At 41.7% G+C, this 19,478-nt stretch overlaps 1 protein-coding gene and 1 long non-coding RNA gene across 2 annotated transcripts; both read right to left on the bottom strand.

The window, feature by feature from the left end:
- Window positions 1-655: 655 nt before the first annotated feature.
- On the bottom strand, window positions 656-17,732 carry LOC137029722 (uncharacterized). Its single transcript, XR_010896317.1, has 4 exons — window positions 17,619-17,732; window positions 17,275-17,309; window positions 3,494-3,615; window positions 656-964 (listed from the first exon to the last, which is right to left on the bottom strand). It is a non-coding gene; the product is annotated as an uncharacterized lncRNA (long non-coding RNA).
- Window positions 5,419-7,635, bottom strand: LOC137029479 (uncharacterized). Its single transcript, XM_067399092.1, has 2 exons — window positions 7,329-7,635; window positions 5,419-6,233 (listed from the first exon to the last, which is right to left on the bottom strand). Exons 1-2 carry the CDS (start codon window positions 7,564-7,566, stop codon window positions 5,419-5,421), a joined length of 1,053 nt encoding a protein of 350 aa, XP_067255193.1. The 5' UTR covers window positions 7,567-7,635.
- Window positions 17,733-19,478: the final 1,746 nt, after the last annotated feature.

Raw genomic sequence — 19,478 nt, 5'->3', positions numbered from 1 at the left:
AGAAAGAACATCCAGCACTGGTATGAAACACCAGAGATTACCCTTACAAAAAAGAAAAGTTCAAGTTTATTTTTGTGGTACTGTAAGCAAACTGATATCAGTGCAATAGTAGTATACATGTAAGTGTATTATTTCTATACTACTTGGGGCTAAATTGTCCTGCTTTTTAGGGTAAAATCATATACTTTTAAGTAAGTGTAACAGTAGTAAACTTTGAGAACACGGCTAGTTTACAACTACCTTTTCCGTTTACTGCAACTATACAACAAGTTAACTTATATACTGACAGATTAGTTAATACTTGTAGCACATTTTTTTGTTCATGAAAGTACACACTGTTAATTATTTGACTGTAAATTTACAATAAATTGCAGGTTAATAATTGCATGACTTTCACAGTAAGTTACTGTAACATTTTTACAGTAAATTATTGTGAAATGACAGCTGTATACTGTGACTTCACAGTAATTATGACATTGCATTACTGTGATTTAGCGGTAAGCTGCTGTAGAATTAATGTATTTAACTGTGAAATTACAGTTGGTGTCTATGTATTACTGTAATTTAACAGTAAGCAGCTGTAGAATTCATGTATTTAACTGTGAAATTAGTCTATTACTGTAATTTAGCAGTAAGCAGCTGTAGAATTATTGTACATAACTGTGAATGTCTATCTATTACTGTGATTTAGCATAAATGAAGGACCAAACAAAACTGATAAAAACAGTGACATAACTTTTATTTTTTAGAAGTAAAATACAATTTAATTACATGAATAAAACACTGGGCAACAGGGATTGACACTGGGTAACAGGAACGTGTGTCAAAAGAGAAAGGAGGAGACAGAGAAGAGAGAGTGAGGGAGAGAGATGTAAGAAAAGACAAAAAGGTGGGAATAGAGAGGGTCGCAGGTGTCTCGCTCCTTCCATCGCAGCTGGCACCTGCATAGTGTGGGTTCTATCCACTATATACAAAAGATAAGAAAGACAAAAAGTTTAAGTTACTCTGTGGTGGACTGACTCCCTGTAAGTATGGTGCTCACATTGTAACACTAATCCTAAAATGTCTACAATTTAAGTAATTTCAACTATTTAAAAAAAAATTATGTGAATAGTACTCTTAATTAATATTAAATCAACAAACCAGGACTCTTATCACTCCTGTTACTTTTACCCAGTCCTATTATTTTTCACGTGAGTAACAGGACTGAAAGTAACATGATTGAGGTTAAAAGGTTAGTTCACCCAAAAATGAAAATTCTGTCAGTAATTACAGAGCACAAATTAAGATATTTTTGATGAAATCTGAGAGCTGGATCACTCCTCCATCGGCTTCTAAGGGTTTGAAACTTGCTGGCCCAAAAAAATGTATTAAAGATATCTTTAATATAGTCCAAGTGACTCCAGTAGCTCAATCTTAAGTTTATAAAGCGACGAGAATACTTTGTGCGTAAAAAAAAAAAAAAAAAAAAAAAAAAAAACTTTATTCCACAATTCATTTCCTTCTCTGTGGGCCTTGAGTTTTTTCTTGTAGTATAACAGCGTAGCGCTTCTGTGTTATACGTCACACGTATGCTCACTGTTGGCCGACGCTGGTCATGTGTGTGATGCATGTGACATATTACACAGAAGCGCTACGCTGTTATACTACATGAATTCACCCGAGGCCCAGAGAGAAGGAAAAAAATAGTGGAATAAAGTCGTTATTTTGGGGGGGTTTTGCGCACAAAAAGTATTCTCGTTGCTTGGTAAACGTAAGATTGAGCCACTGTAGTCACTTGGACTATATTAATGATGTCTTTAATACATTTTCTGGGCCAGCAAGTTTCAATCCCTTAGAAGCCTATGGAGGAGTGAGACAGCTCTCAGATTTAATCAAAAATATTTTAATTTGTGTTCCGAAGATGAACGAAGGTCTTACGGGGTTGGAACAACATGAGGGTGAGTAATTACTGACAGAATTTTCATTTTTGGGTGAACTAACCCTTTAAGTAAAAATTGCATGCTAAATTGCATAGTAATTCAACACAGTAGCAAGTAATGTAAATTTACACTTAAAAATATTGTAAAGTACTGTAAATTTGATGTTTTTTAGACGTCAAGGCATGTTAAATTCAAATAAACGTAAAAACAATTAATTTTACACATTTATTTTGCAGTCTATCTAAACTCTACATTGAATCAGGAGACACTATAGAACACATTAAAGGGATAGTTCACCCCAAAAATCTTTGGAACACAAATTAAGATATTTTAAGAAATCCGAGAGCTTTCTGTATCCTCCATGGACAGCAATTATTTTACTTTCAAGGCCAGGAAAGATTGTTAAAATAGTCCATATGTATACAGTGGTTAAACCTTAATGTTATGAAGTGACGAGAATACTTTTACTGCGCAGAAACAAAACAACACAAAATAGAATACCGACTTGATTCAACAATTTTTTTCCTTTCTGTGCCAGTATCCGATGCGTTTCACGTGATGTGTTCTCGATCATGCATGTGATTGCATTGCGCACAAAAAGTATTCTCGTCGCATCATAACATTGAGGTTGAACCACTGTAGTCATTATTATTTTAACGATGGTTTTACTACCTTTCTCGGACTTGAAAATGGTTATAACATAGTAGTCTATAGGTGGGATCAGAAAGCTCTCAGATTGCTTAAAATTTTCTTAATTTGTGTAGAACAAAATTCTTGTGTTTGGAACATCATGAGGGGATGTAATTAATGACAGATTTTTCAATTTTGGGTGAACTAACCCTTTAATAGCTTCAGTAAACTTCTTACTGCATAACTACATCTAGCTTAAAGGAACACGCCGACTTTTTGGGACTTTAGCTTATTCACCGTATCCCCCAGAGTTAGATAAGTCCATACATACCCTTCTCATCTCCTTGAGTGCCTCTGTTTGACGCACCCACCGCTAGCCTAGCTTAGCACAAAGACTGGAGGTAAACAGCTCCAGCTAGCATACTGCTCTCAATAAGTGACAAAATAACGCCAACATTTTCCTATTTACATGTTGTGATTTGTATAGTCACAGTGTGTACAAATAACAAGGTCATATGAGACAACCATCTTCTAACTGTATACATACTGGGAACTATATTCTCAGAAGGCGAAGCACTGCTACTTCCCCAAGTATATTCTGAGAATATAGTTCCCAGTATGTATACGGTTAGAAGATGGTTACAGTCACTGTAACTATACAAATCACAACATGTAAATAGGAAAATGTTGGCGTTATTTTGTCACTTATTGGGAGCAGTATGCTAGCTGGAGCCGTTTACCTCCAGTCTTTGTGCTAAGCTAGGCTAGCGGTGGGTGCGTCAGACAGAGTTACAGCACGCACGGAGATGAGAAGGGTATGTATAGACTTATCGAACTCTGGGGGATACGGGGAATAAGATAAAGTCACAAAAAGTCAGCGTGTTCCTTTAACACAGATACTGTGTTTCATTAGTCCGTTCTTAAATTGGAACACAGCTTACATTAGATTGACATCCATTCGAAGTCAATGAGCTTCCTGATAAGAGTGCAGACTTGCTGGTTCATGTGACCTCTCTGCCTCTTAGATTTTGTGCCTGTCTCTGGGTTGATGCCCAAGAAGCACCTACAAACAAAAAGACAGAAGAAACCTGTTAGTTTAATTCAAGTGTGATGAAAAAGGTGTCAGTTCCCAGTCATCACCTTCAGTGGGTCACTGCTTTTGCAGTACAGAGTCAAACTAAAGTTAGCTCAGTTTAAACAAAGGTGTAATTCAGGTGTAAGTACTGTAATTCAGAAAAAAAAATGCATGGAACTGAACTGAAAAACATTTCCATCACAAACACAGTCAAGAATAGACCTTCACCAAAGTAGAGGTGTGTGATTTACCTAGGCAAAGCATTCGCACACAACAATTTACATAATTTACATGTTCCGTTTGCAGAGGATGGAGTAAGAGCCTGTTGCCTCTCCATCTCCCTATGGCTGTTTCTACTTGTACTCTTCCTCCTAGAATTATTACCCATTCACAGATGATATGATAAACATTTCATTTCTTATATCTTTTTCACAATAAAGCACCCAGTTTTCTAGTTGTTTCTGACTTTTTTTAAGCTTTGTCTCTGGTCTAATCTGGTCTGGTCTCCAGCACAGAAACACAAATTAAGGCCCCGTCCACACTACTGCGTTTTCGTTTAGAAACGGAGAATTAAAACGAATACGATCTCCGTCCACACCAGCGTTTTAGCTGCGTATTAGAATTGATCTCCGTCCACATTAAAACGACTGAAAACGCGGATCACGTGACCATTCACCAACACTGGGCATACGCGTGCCGTTGTAAACACAACTTCATTGATAAAATTAGGGCTGGGCGATATGACGAAATATATCGTCTGGACGATATAAAATGTCTATCGTTTTATATAAGGCTCTATCGTTTAAGCCACGATAAGGCGTTTTACGGCAGAATTTTACGTCAAGATGCACCTCACGGCATGCCCATGCACAAAGCAATACATAAACAAACATGGAGGAAGACAGTAGTAGACGCGGTTCAGACCAGGGTAATTCACCCTTCGCGTGTTCGCACCGCAGGAACAAGGAACGATTTTAGTTCTAGGAACTCCATTTGTAGGAACTAATTTAGGCCCTACTTCAGAGTAGGGTCTAAACCAGCACTATAGGAACTATCCGTGACGTTAGTGTACGCTGATTGACCGGACGCACGCGGAACACCCTGGGAACACCAGCACCCGCCATTTTTAAAACAGCTAGAATGTAAACACACAGATTATAGCCTATATATTTACTCCATAAACTAACTATACAAACATGAAAAACAGTGATAGATGGGTCTCTAAACCTTTATGCTGAAGAGAAAATCCAACGCAACTTTGAGGGGACCAAACCAAACATGATTAGGCTATGTTTATCTGCCCAGCTAGCAACACTGGACATCAACCACACGGCATAGGCTAATAACCTTTTTTCATATACTGTCTACTTTCTATAACAGTTCTTTCTAATAAGATACTAAACAGTACTGTTAGACAGATTGCTAACTAATAAACACAGAGAATGCGAGCATTGTTTGCTCTGGCGTTCTCAGCGCCGCCAAAATAAAGGTCTGTCGCGCAGTCAAAATAAAAGTCACCGTGCTTGCGTCACTCCCTTACCCCTCCTACCAGTTCCTATGGCCACTTGGCCAGTGCGAACGCAAACAGCAAAACCGAGTTTGGGGGTGAGTAGTTCTTAGAACTGTTTAGAAGTGGACAGTTCCTAGAACTAAGTTCCTATAACTACTTGGTCGGAAAGCGGCTATAGTCGCAACCCGTTACATACATACTGCCTTGTAAAATAAGGGAATTTTTATAGCTTTGGATTGTTTTTGAAAGAGATGTGCATTTTACATTTCGGATGATTGAGACTATACTCCACCCATGCAATGAGCCATGTGCTTCACAAGATGGAATAGGGAAAAAATACCTCTTGGTGAAAAGAGAAAAGGCCATTCCTCTTTTACAACTGCAATGGCTGGCGCAGGTACACTATTAAGATAGCGTCGCTGGATGATATAGGTCTTCTCCATCAGAGGTTCAGCTCTCTCAGCACCACTCATGCCTTCCTCTGAGTAGATGTTGAGGAGATGACTTTTAATGCCATCTAATGATTGCTCAGTTTCGCCAACTGGGACTTCCACAGGACACCACCTTACACAGCCGTACTGATCTACAGGGCCTCTAGTCATGCCTCTGCCTTCATCTGGTACCTGACTGTGCGTCCTCTCTCTGCGTCGTCTCACTAGTGTGTTGTTCCTGGTTTTATATTCCACCCTAGTTTTTATTTGCTGCAGAAAAGAATGACAACCATCTCCAAGCATGTCTCCATTTTTTGCAACGTCAGCAAAACATTTCGGATAGCTCCTTACAATGCTTCGAGCAATGTTGTGACACATTGTTCTGTTTGGGTTAGGCTCATGATCCAACATCTGATCAACCACTGCCCTAACCATATCTTTTCTATCGCTTGGTGATGGTCTTGTATTATTTGTCAGTGCCTTTCGAATAGCTGCTGGCATCCTATCCCAGTTGACCTCGAAGGCTACATGCCATGGTCTGCCAAGTGGCAAGGATGGAGATGAAATGGTGTCTTGAGTGCATGGGAAGTTGGAAGGAGTGTTTAAGGAGCTGGGGACAACGGTTGGAGTGACAGGAACCAGTTCCAGTTGAACTATTGCGAGTCCTACACACAAGAGAACAGATTATTACATAAAGGGAGAGAGAAGGTACACCATCTGTGTTTGATTATCGCTCTGAATCCGATCTGGATGTAGTCTTTGACAAAAAAAATGTATTTTCTTATTTTTGCTCATGTTTTTTTTTTTTAAGGTGCCCTAGAATTTGAAATTTAATTTATCTTGGCATAGTTAAATAACAAGAGTTCAGTACATGGACATGACATACAGTGAGTCTCAAACACCATGCATGTGTTGTGGGAGAAATTTGGAGTTATCTGAAGAAAATATTGTGAAAGGCTTATTTGCTGCATGCATTTTCGTGTTGAATAGCCGCAGATGTGTAACTTCATCGCCGAGGAAGCACGCAGATAACTGTGGTAAGAAAGCAGTTCTATCGAACAGTATTTTTCAAATGTAACACTGTTCAGTACAGGATGTGTGGTGTGCAGGCGTGTTTGAACCCAAAATGGTCAGATGTAGGTTATACGAAATTGCGTGGCAGATATAGTGTTGTAGCCGTGTCAGTTCGATTGGTAAAATGTGATAAGGCTACTCAGTTTTATGGTAACGTTAGCAATGTTTTTCAAGTACCAGCCTTATGACAGCTTCGGCTGAACTTGTCCTTGTGTTAATTGTCGTGTAATAACTTCTGTATGACCTGTCAATAAAAATTTTTGTAATTGTGTCTATAATGTGATTGGCTAAACTTATTTTATTTCGGTTGCGGGTCGAGTGTCGGTTCTATTTTAAGCGTGTCGGGTGCGGATTTTAATTAGTGCAGCTGTTGGAAAACGGGTCGGATGCCGTTTGAAGCTCTGCGGGTACGAATTTACAAAATCATAATAAAAAATTAAAAAAAAACTTTGGCCAAGAAATGGTTTACTTTGGGCAGATTTCGAACCCAACTGACCGACCGAGTAGATGCTATATTCATGCTATATTTACACTTATGTAATGCTGCCTTTCTTCAAAAATGTTTTTTTTTTTCTTAATTTTATGCATTATATGCATTAGTTTTAACTTTATTTTTATTCTATTCAATTTTATTTAACTTTAGATTATTCAACTTTTCAATGGGAAAGTATCAAAAATATAGTTACCTTTAAAGCCATTCAGTAACTTTCGACACTGAATAGGTCGAAGGTATTTCTCTATGTCTTTTTCTTGAACCAAAGCAAGGTCTTCCTTGCTTTCCACACCAAGCTCTTGCAACCCATACAGCAGTGAAGTCAGAGTTTCTTCAGAGAGACCAGGTATGAATGACAGCACCACTTCTTTCATCATTACTTCATCCATTTTCTGAAAAAAGAGTTTGAGCAGACATACAAACAATTCCATTTGTCAAATTACTATGGTTATATACACAATGTTTGAGCTTTATTATTGCAACAGACTGTACCTAAAAGAGTGGAACTATATATAACTCATCATTATATATAACTCAGTCATTCCTGACCAAACTAAAAGTTTCCAAGAGTTTACTGCACTTTTCAGTCACACTGTCCATTTTCCATGTTGATTAGAAACAAATTATGTTTCCTCACACTTTAATGTTACATGTTACATATCTGTTGTTTGTATGTCTGCTCAAACTTAGCGGCCACTGATTTAATAACAAATGATCATTGCGACAGAAGCGGATCAATCAAAACTAACTTTAGACGGAAAATAACTTAACACTGCTATAAAGCCAAAACAATCTCTGTAACCTTAAATTATACACTTATCTCTGTAAAGCTGCTTTGAAACAATCTACATTGTTAAAAGCACTATATAAGGAAAAAAATAATAAAATGTACAAGTTGTCCAACATTTCAACAACAGATATCTTTCCACTATATACTAACTATATACACTGCTATACACTATAAACTAACTATATACACTACTATACACTATATACTAACTTGGGGAATACAATCAAACTATTTACACCTATTTAGAAAAACACATTTAGTAAGCAAAACATTGTCTAAAGTAATTGACAAAAGGAATGTATGAATTGAATCTGGATGTAATGAACTAGGATATTTAAGAAACCATTAACAGTTTAGACAAATATACTATTGAAATAGTTTAATAGTTTATCTAATACAGGCAGGGATGGCATCATTTTCTTTTTTTCTTCAGCATTTTTTTTTTATCACACCTAAAAACCACCAGCTCTGGGCATATAAATTTTAACCGTGTGATGAATTATAAAAGAATGACTTTAAGCTTAAACAAGCTTAAAATATGAACAGTTTTACAATCAGTTTTTTTTTTTTTTTTTGTTAATCACTGTGATGAGAACATGTACTACAGAACATATGGTAGTAAAGCAGAACCTGTGCCATAGCTTAAAAAAATGTTATTAAAAGGAACACCCAATAAGTTTACTTCTTGTGTGTGCATTTCTACCTGCTTGCTCCACTCGTCACATCAATTACGGCTACCTCTGACAAGTGCTAGTTCAAACTGCCTCTGGAAAAGAATGGTGGAGATCAATTAGTGATATATCATATACTTTATATGATGGAAGAGGATAATAGTCAAGCAAATCCTTTTGCTCGATGCAAACATAATCCTCTTGGGCTGCTCCTAATTCACAATAGACACCCATGTCTCTCAGCTTCACAAAAGTATGTTTCTGAGTCACAAACTGCACAGACTCATTAAGAGCAATGATAAGATTAATCTTTCCCACAGAAAGTTCTCTATCAGTACTCTCAAGCAAAACACACATCCCCTTTCGGTATACTGTGCCTTTCACTGTGACTTCATTGCAAGCTACTGCAGACTGTGACTCAAAATTTTGACCAGCTACTGAAGCCCTAATCCTGTCATTGTAATCACTCACATAAAACTCTGTACCCTTATCAACATGCACATCTGAAGGAAAGAGTCTGCCTGCACTCAGGTAGGCTTGCAATAGTTGGTGTCTTTCTGCAAGAGTTTTGCAAAGATTCTTAAAGTTGTGCAATTTCCTAGCACACTGCTTGAAGAAGGTGTGTTTGCTCTCTAACCGTAACGTCCACAGGCGTATAAGTGGGCCAAAGTGAAGAATCAGCTCTGGGTAATGGCACAGATAGTGATGCTTGGGTTTTAATGGACTGGCAGGGAAAAGCCTTTGACGACTGAAGATATATTCTTCATTATGGACTTTAAGATATGCCACTTGGCCTGTTGTAATGGTTGGTGCACAAACAAGCTCCACAATCTCTCTCAGCTGCAGAATGAGTTGCCATACTTCATTTTCAGAAGGATCTTTAATTCTGTCACCCACAAAAAGAGGTAGAAACCTCAGAAAGCACCAGTTTTGAACTGCATGTCCACTTAAGCGTTCATTACCAGGAGACATGTCTGCTGGTTTGCTGCTGGCATCATTTCCTTGATATTTGAATTGATTTTTACATCTGTTTAATTGTAAGTAGGTAAAGTGCTTCTCCTGAACCAAGTGACCAACAAACAAGGCAAGGTCATAAGACACAATACCTTCAAACAAGTCATGCCCCAGACATGGCGGGAGCCCTGGCTGGCAAACATGAAAATAATTAAGCTGGTTAAAAGGAGAGTCCATCTTGATGCCGCATACTGTAGCAGTAGCACTGGTGTCTAAACCTTGCAAATGACTTTGATAGGATAGTGCAGTTCTTGAAGTCCCACACGTGTATGGTTCATTCATGAATGCATTTCTGTCAATCTCACAGTAGCGGCAGAAATGGCTTGCCCGACTGAAGTTTTCGACAAATCCCCCAATGCAATGTGATCCCAGGTTGTCTCCTGAAATGGCGAGTAAAGCTCCTTTTACTACTCTGCCATCATTTGTCAAAATACCTTCTTCCTCTAGAAGTTTGAGGTCAGTGATCAATGGTTCAAAAACTTTGTTCATGCCAAAGTATTTAAAATCTTTCTCCCTACATAGGAGGACAAGTTGCATTTGATCTATTGTGGATCTATTGTGAGGCAAAATGTCAGTCAGGGTCATGTAAACAGCTAAAACCTTGTGTTTTTTTCCCCCTGAACCAAGTGGATTCACAACCTCAAAAGCATCTTGATATAGGATCACACCAACAGAGGAAGGCTCTGTTTTCAACAGCTGATTGCCCTTAAATCCCTCTCCATCTCTCACATCCTGAATTATATTTTCAGTAGCTGGTTGCAAATGTGTGGCGACATATTGTTCTCTTACAGATTCACTTTTGAACAGTGTAGCTAACATCTCATGGATGGGAATATACTGGGAAAAGCACTCGTTACCATTTTCATCACTGCCCAAAAGAAAAGGCACAGGCTCAACATAGTTGAAACTGGTTTTAAAAAAACCCTTCCTTTTTTGGTCTGTACTCAAAATGTCCCTGTTACACATCTTAAGAAGATCTTCCCTGTTCATTTCATCAATGATGTTGCTTATAGTGTCCTCTTGGATTCCAATTTCTTTCAGTTTCTTAGTTAAGATCATAAGGGAATGTGATAAGCCAATTTCATGGGCATTTTGAAAGTCCTCAATGATTGTCTGTATGGTACTGGCTGGTAGCAATAACTTTCCTTGTAATTTAAGATACAGAAGGGCAAGGTTTTGCAAATAGAGAGTTTCATCTACAGCAAATGGCCCCTCTGGCTCATTATCATCCACAACAGAAGTATCAGAACATGGCTGACTATGCAGACTACTAGGCTCAGCAGGATCGGACACATCTAACAAGGTGTGATCTAGGTTTTTGTGTTTCCTTGAAAAATGTGAGGCTAAAGTGGATGCAACTGTAAAGCTGCAATCACAACCTCTGACTGGGCATTTGATTTCTAATCCTTCATGTATGTGTGACTTCAAATGCTTGATGAGGGAGCTTACGGTGTCACATGCAACTGTACAAAACGGAGCAACACATTTTAAGGGAGTCTCAAATTGCTTGCAAGGTCGCACAGATGATCCAAGCCCTTTATGCTCTCTATACATATGAGTTGTCAAAATATTTGCTTTGTGATACATCCTAGAGCATTCAGGCACACCGCAATTGTACTTAAAGTTAGGAGCATTGCTATGCAGCTTTGAGTGCTGAATAAACTCACTAACAGTCTCAGACACATGCTCACATAAACTGAATTTACAGTTGAACATTGTGTTCTTCAGTTGAGAAAAACTAAATACAGGGCTTTTTTAAACTAGCAATTTTGGATGTAGCTAGCAGATTGCCCTTATAACACCAACATACTGTATTTGGATCACCCACACCTAAATTACTAAAGACTACTGAACCACATAAAAAGTAATGAACAATATATACACATTAGTTAAAGATAAATGTGAAAATATAGAATCTATTTGTCACAGACACGTCAGGTTCCACCTCACTTCCTTACCCACGCACTCAATCACCAGCCTACTAATCACCGCCACCTGCACATCATCACCGCAGTCATCAACCACAGGATAAAAGCCACACACTCACACACACACATCGTCCGGTCTCGTTTGTGATACAACCTGTTGTATGCTTACCTTCAAGGACTCCAAAAGTGATACTTACCTGTCTCCATTATCTCCTTCGTCTCCATCGTCTCCTGGTCTCCCTGTGTGCTTACCTTCCTGTGTGTGAGTGTGTTCGTCTGCCAGCTCCAGCGTCTTCCTCCAAGATCACCTGCACAAAGAACAAGGACAGTATTATCCATCATTCTCAGTCATTATCTCCGTATTCACCAGTCTACTCACCTGTGTCTCTGCTGATCACCTCAATAAACTGCATCATTGCTTTTATCTCTGCCTCCGGTGTCTCTGTCATAACAGAAGACCGGACCATAACAACTGTCGATCAGCATGAGCCATCACGACCCGTTCCAAGAGCTCGTGGATGCTCTCAGACGAGCTCTCAATCCACAACCACCATCACCGTCACCTGTATCCACCGCCGCGGCTGCTTCCGCATCCACCACCACCACTGCTTCTCCTGTATTCACCGCCAGTCCCATGGCCAAACCGGCGCCCTTCTCAGGATCGGCGGAGGACTGCAGTGGATTCCTCCTTCAATGTGAGTTGGTCCTGGAGATGCAGCCGCACTTATATCCTACCGACATGGCGAAGATAGCGTTCGTGATTTCCCAACTGCAAGGCAAGGCTCTTCAATGGGCAGATTCCCTCTGGGCTCAGAAAGGACCTGTTGTAAAATCCTATGCTGCTTTTGTTTCTCACTTCAGAGAAGTTTTCGGTAGACCCTTGACTGATTCAACAACTGGTGAGAAACTGTATAATTTAAAACAAGGAAACAATACAGTTAACGATTATGCCTTGCAGTTCCGAACACTCGCCGCTAACAGTGGATGGAACGAACAAGCCCTCATCACCACCTTTCGACAGGGTTTGGAACCCAACGTGCGGCTGCATCTCGCTGCATACGAGGACTCCTTAGGACTCGAACGCTTCATCCAGCTTGCCATCAGAGTGGGTTCTCGTATGCAGTCGTGTCTCCTTGAGCACCAGGGCCAGCCACTCGCCGGCACGTTTCTCCGTCGGTCCGAACCCGTCAGCTCTCCAGAACCAGCCACCGTACCTATGCAGTTGGATAACTCCTGTTTATCACCAACAGAAAGACAGAGAAGGCTGACCCTGAATCTGTGCTTATACTGTGGATTACCTGGGCATGTCATCTCAACATGCCCAACCCGTCCTCCTCGACCTGTGGTGAGTGCCATCATTCCCTCTATTCAGAACATGAAACCACTCACTACAATTGTAAACCTTACTGCTGCTGACATTTCCATTCCAGTGGTGGCACTCCTCGACTCAAGGTCAGCAGGAAACTTCATCTCCGGCGCCCTCTGTCGACACTTCGGGCTCAAGACCTCGCCGTCTCCGACTCACTATCAAATCAACTCCATCACGGGCAAACCCCTGAGCCGTAAGACAGTTCGCCGTGTTGCTGGACCTCTTCAACTTCAAGTGGGTATCTTCCATCATGAACTCATCCATCTGCTGGTTCTGGAGGAGTCCACCGCTGACGTGGTTCTAGGGCGCCCGTGGCTGGAGCTCCATAATCCCACCATCTCCTGGCGCACGGGCGAAGTCCTGAAGTGGGGCGACCACTGTTTCTCCAGCTGCTTTCCAGATCTTCCTGTTCCAAAGCATCCTCACCCCAAGAACCTCTCCATCAATGCTACCTCCATCGAAAGCCCTGTAGAAAAACGCTCCATCGACATACCTCCCGACTACGCCCCCTTCAGTGACGTCTTCTGCCCACAACGCGCCTCCAAGCTTCCTCCACACCGGCCATGGGACTGCGCCATAGATCTGTTGCCGGGTGAACCAGTGCCTAGGGGACGCATTTACCCCCTATCAGTGCTGGAGGAGAAGGCCATGGAGGAATACATCAAAGAGGCCCTTAACCAAGGATACATCCGCCCGTCTACTTCCCCTGCTGCTTCAAGCTTCTTCTTCGTGGCCAAGAAGGACAGAGGCTTGCGGCCATGCATCGATTACCGGTCACTCAACAAGATTACAGTAAAGTTCCGGTACCCACTTCCCCTCGTCCCAGCAGCCCTGGAACATCTCTGTGGTGCCACTGTGTTCACCAAGCTGGACCTCCGCAGCGCGTATAACCTCATCCGGATACGCGAGGGGGACGAGTGGAAGACCGCCTTCGTCACGCCCACCGGTCACTACGAATATCTCGTGATGCCGTATGGCCTGGTCAACGCCCCCCTCCGTATTCCAGGATTTCATCCACGAGGTGCTCCGGGAGTTTCTCCACAAGTTCGTGTTGGTATATATCGATGACATCTTGATATACTCCCGGAGCTTGGCCGAACATCGCCATCACGTTGCGGAGGTCCTCCAATGCTTACGGCAATACCATCTGTTCCTGAAAGCAGAGAAGTGCTCTTTCCACCAGCCCTCTGTCCACTTTCTTGGATACATCATCGATCACAGTGGCATCCGGATGGACGAGGGGAAGGTATCTGCCATCCAAAACTGGCCAGCTCCAAGCACCGTAAAAGAACTCCAACGATTCCTTGGTTTCTCCAACTTCTACCGTCGATTTATCAAAAACTACAGTACCATCGTTTGCCCACTCACCAACCTCCTCCGCAAGCAGCCCAAGTCTCTGTCCTGGTCCCAAACTGCCACAGAAGCATTTGAAACCCTCAAGAAAGCCTTCACCACCGCTCCCCTCCTCGTCCACCCTAACCCGGACCTACCATTCGTCGTGGAGGTGGACGCCTCCACCACAGGAGTGGGAGCGGTCCTTTCGCAGCAGCAGGGGAATCCAAGTAGGCTCCATCCATGTGCCGCCTTCTCCCGCAAGCTCAACCCGGCGGAGGTGAATTATGACATCGGGGACCGTGAACTCCTGGCTGTAAAACTCGCCCTTGAGGAGTGGAGGCATTGGTTGGAGGGGGCCAAGCATCCCTTTCAGGTATTTACCGACCACAAAAACCTTGAGTATCTGAAAGCCGCCAAACGACTCAACCCTCGCCAAGCCCGCTGGGCGATGTTCTTCTCAAGGTTCCATTTCACCATCTCATACAGACCTGGCTCTAAGAACCTGAAAGCCAATGCTCTCTCTCGTCTCCACTCACCAGAAGAAAAGAACGAAGAACCTGAAACCATCCTGCCAGAATCCATTTTCGTCAACCCCATTGAATGGTCAGAAGAGACCTTACCCTCCTCCAATGCCTCCTCACGCACTCCGCCGGGTTGTCCCCAAGGCTTGCGCTACATCACCAGGACACGACGCACTCCACTTCTGCACTCCGTTCACACTTCACTTGGCACTGGTCACCCGGGGGTCAATGAAACCCTCTCGCTGCTCAAACAGCGCTTCTGGTGGCCAAACATGGCCAGCGATGTCAGGAGGTACGTGCAGGGCTGCAGGGAGTGCGCCATCTCCAAGAGCCCACGCCATCTTCCCACCGGCAAGCTTCTTCCTCTGCCCGTTCCTGAGAGACCCTGGTCACACCTGGGAGTAGATTTTGTCACGGACCTCCCCGAGTCTGATGGTAACACCTGCATTCTGGTCGTCGTAGACCGCTTCTCTAAAGCCTGCCGCCTTATTCCCCTGGAGGGTCTACCAACTGCTATGACCACAGCAGAGTTAATGTTCAACCATGTCTTCCGTCACTACGGAATCCCCGAAGACATAGTCTCAGACAGAGGACCACAATTCATCTCGCGGGTCTGGAAGGCCTTCTTCTCCCTCCTGGGTGTGACCGTCAGTCTGTCGTCTGGATACCGTCCTCAGTCGAACGGGCAGACGGAAAGGAAGATCCAGGAGATCTGCCGCTTCCTGCGTACCTTCTGTCATGGCCACCAGGACTCCTGGAACCAGTATCTGGGCTGGGCCGAGTACGCCCAGAACTCCCTCCGTCAAGCTACAACTGGATTAACACCTTTCCAATGCGTGCTCGGCTTCCAGCCCCCACTGTTCCCCTGGGACGGGGAACCCTCCAACGTTCCAGCTGTCGACCACTGGTTCCGGGAGAGCGAGAGGGTATGGGACTCAGCTCACCACCAGCTACAGAGAGCCCTGCGCAGGCGCAAGACGACAGCCGACCTTCGGCGCTCCCACGCTCCAAACTACCAACCGGGGCAGAAGGTCTGGCTGTCCACCAGAGACATCAAGATGCGCCTGCCCTGCAAGAAGCTGAGTCCCCGCTTCATTGGCCCGTTCACCATCCTGCAACCATCCTGCAACAGATCAACCCTGTCACTTACCGGTTACAACTCCCAGCACAATACAAGAGAATTCACCCAACTTTCCATGTTTCACTATTAAAACCTCACCACCCTTCTGTTCTTCCTCCCACAGAACCTGACGTGACAGCCGTCGAGCCCCCCCTTCCACTCATTCTGGATGATGGAACAGCCTACGTTGTACGTGAGATTCTGGACTCCCGGCGCCGTGGTGGTCTTTTAGAGTATCTGGTGGACTGGGAGGGCTACGGGCCCGAAGAACGCTCATGGGTCCCCAAGAATGATATCCTTGATCCTGCTTTGTTACAGACCTTCCACACCAATCACCCAGACAGACCTGCCCCACGACCTCGAGGACGACCACCACGACGGAAGGGGGGTACTGTCACAGACACGTCAGGTTCCACCTCACTTCCTTACCCACGCACTCAATCTCCAGCCTACTAATCACCGCCACCTGCACATCATCACCGCAGTCATCAACCACAGGATAAAAGCCACACACTCACACACACACATCGTCCGGTCTCGTTTGTGATACAACCTGTTGTATGCTTACCTTCAAGGACTCCAAAAGTGATACTTACCTGTCTCCATTATCTCCTTCGTCTCCACCGTCTCCTGGTCTCCCTGTGTGCTTACCTTCCTGTGTGTGAGTGTGTTCGTCTGCCAGCTCCAGCGTCTTCCTCCAAGATCACCTGCACAAAGAACAAGGACAGTATTATCCATCATTCTCAGTCATTATCTCCGTATTCACCAGTCTACTCACCTGTGTCTCTGCTGATCACCTCAATAAACTGCATAATTGCTTTTATCTCTGCCTCCGGTGTCTCTGTCATAACACTATTAAGGACTACTCGGGTTTTTAACTTTAAAATGAACAGTGTGTAGTGTAGCTAGAAAGCTACATCACCACCCTGTAGGCTACTGGAAACTAAACTATACGGTTTGTATTTAAGTTGAATATACAAACACCATTACCAGATGACGATTAAAAGACAATAATTACAAACGTATATCCTACAGATACAAATCACTGCAATTACTTTGGACTGTCTAGTTATAACCAACATTAATGTACTGGCAAAACACAGATAAGTGCACATTGGTCTAACAGCGGGAAAACTGCCGCGCAAAACATTTATTTTGGCAGTGGAAAATTCCAGAGACAAGATAAAAAAAAATACATGGACATGCGCACTTCATTTTTCTGTTGACCAGAAAGACAACGGTTGCTCCGTTTCACACACACAGCAGGGAAGAAAATTATAAAGTTACTAATTTTAGATGAATTTAATCCACCTTTGCCCAAATCCACAAACACCATAATTTATCTAGTTGATAATAACTGTCATAATACCCACATTAAGGCCACATCTTACCTTATAACTTTATGTATCGTCGGTCAATGTAGAAGCTGTGGTAAAAGAGAGAACGCTGTTAGAGTAACTAATATAAGCTTTAAGTAAAGCTAAAGTTAAATGTTCGACGGTGTATCTAATCAGACATCTCACAGTTAACTTAATATGGTATAATTAACACTACAACCAACGTCTTTTCATTCAAATTTGCGCGCTTAAACGTCGACGCGAGTCTGCTCCAGCTAAGTTACAAAAACATGACAACAGAACCTACAACTAACGCTAATTTGGTTCATACTTTTAAATTACATGCACTATCATATAAAAAACATCAAATTGATAAAGTTTGACATTTAAACACTTACCGCTGTCTGAATCCACCGAATGGGACCACGTAGATCAGAGAGCTCTGATGACGCTCTGATGACGCTGCCGCAGTTGCCACTCAAAAAAGTCAAAAAAGACGGCATTCACAGTAGTTTCTTGTAAAAGCCCCGCGCCTGCATTATTTTCACAGTAAAAGTCTAAATATGGTATTATATTGTGAATTATCACAGTTAAAGCCTGTGAAGTGGTAATAATGTAATTAACTGTGAAATATTACAGTTATATCTTGTGAAATCCTGGAAAAATTTTACAGTGCACTTTTTAAGTATACTGTCAGTAAACTGCTAGTTTAGTAGTTTTATACTGCAAGTATACTACATTTAAGTGAACATAACAAGTGAACATAACATTATACTTATAGTTTACTATTTACAGTGCCCTCCACAAATATTGGTAAATATGAGCAAAGTGTGAAAATGAATCTGCATTGTTTAATCTTTTGATCTTTCAAAAAATTCCCAAAATTGTGGAAAAAACATGTGGAAATGAGGGGTAAAGCTCATTATGAAATAAATGTTTTTCTCTAGTTCACGTTGGCCACAGTTATTGGCACTCAATTATTGCAATGTCCTTTTCCCAAGATAACAGCTCTGAGTCTTCTTCTGAAATGCCTGATGAGTTTAGAAAATACCTGACAAGAGATCAGAGACCATTCCTTCATACAGAATCTCTCCAGATCCTTCATATTCCCAGATCCATGTTGGTGATTCTTGATTTCAGTTTACTCCACTCATTTTCTATAGGGTTCAGGTCAGGACCATGGCTTCATTTTGTGCTCAGTGACACATTTTAGTGTTTTTTTTTTTTTTTTTTGATGAAATCTAAGAGGTATCTGAACCACACAGCAACGTCATCAATTGCACATTTCAAGGCCCAGAAAGGTAGCAAAGACATAGTTAAAATAGTCTACGTTAAGTGGCTCAACCTTAATGTTATGACGCAACGAGAATACTTTTTGTGCACAAAAATAAAACAACTTTTTTTCAACAATTTCTACTCTTCCATGTACATACCCAGAATTAGGAACATATCTGTTTTCTTTATAAATCAATTTTTTTTCAAACAAATCTATTGTATTGGATGCCAAAATATGTAAGTTTATAAGACAGTATGAAAACTATGTGAAAAAAAGTAGGCTATTCAATCAAATGAGTAAACACATCTGTAAGCCAAGTACACTTAGAATATGTAATTATACTTTTGAGTAGATCTCAATCAAAAGAGTAAATGTATAGGCCAAATATACAAATATTTCTGTCAGTATAAGTCAAGTATACTTAAAAGTAATTTAAGTATATTTATGAAAAGTAGGCCTACATGAAAAGTAGACTGAAAGTATATTTTCTTAATTTTATTTTTAAAGAAGTATACTAAAACCACACTTGAATAAACTTATTCTTTGTAAGGGCGAGATGGATAAATGTGGTTTGCCCTGAGGACAGCAATAGTACACTCTAAATTAAAAATGGAAAAATTAAAAATTAAACTTTAAATCAGTTTAAATGGCATTTCTGTGTATTTTAGGAGCTTCAGTTGGTATTATAGGCCTATCAATAACTAAGAAAAACACTGAGCAAAGAATGCTGAGTTCCATGTCTGTTATCTGTCAAGTCTAGTAAGCAGAGACTTGCACAGACATTTTGGGGGGCAGGGGCTCAAGTGGAAAAAAGGGCACTTCTCATAATTATTTATTTAAAAAATAATGAACCCTTAAATATATTAAGACAACTTTGACTTCCCTTACACTCACACAATTAGTTCACACAGAGACCATGGTCTTCTTTAGTATTCACTAGGTTTATCACAAGAGAAGTCAACAGCAACTATTTTCAAGTAGC

This window comes from Chanodichthys erythropterus, chromosome 10, assembly GCF_024489055.1.
Source record: "Chanodichthys erythropterus isolate Z2021 chromosome 10, ASM2448905v1, whole genome shotgun sequence".
NCBI classification, from domain to species: Eukaryota; Metazoa; Chordata; class Actinopteri; order Cypriniformes; family Xenocyprididae; genus Chanodichthys; species Chanodichthys erythropterus.
This window is presented reverse-complemented; position numbering and strand designations above follow the sequence as displayed.

Coding starts and splice junctions, on each gene's coding strand:
- LOC137029479 (XM_067399092.1), bottom strand. CDS start 7,566: ATGGAATTGTTTGTATGTCTGCTCAAACTCTTTTTTCAGAAAATGGAT. Junction 6,234..7,328: donor GTTACTGAATGGCTTTAAAG/GTAACTATATTT, acceptor TCTTGTGTGTAG/GACTCGCAATAGTTCAACTG.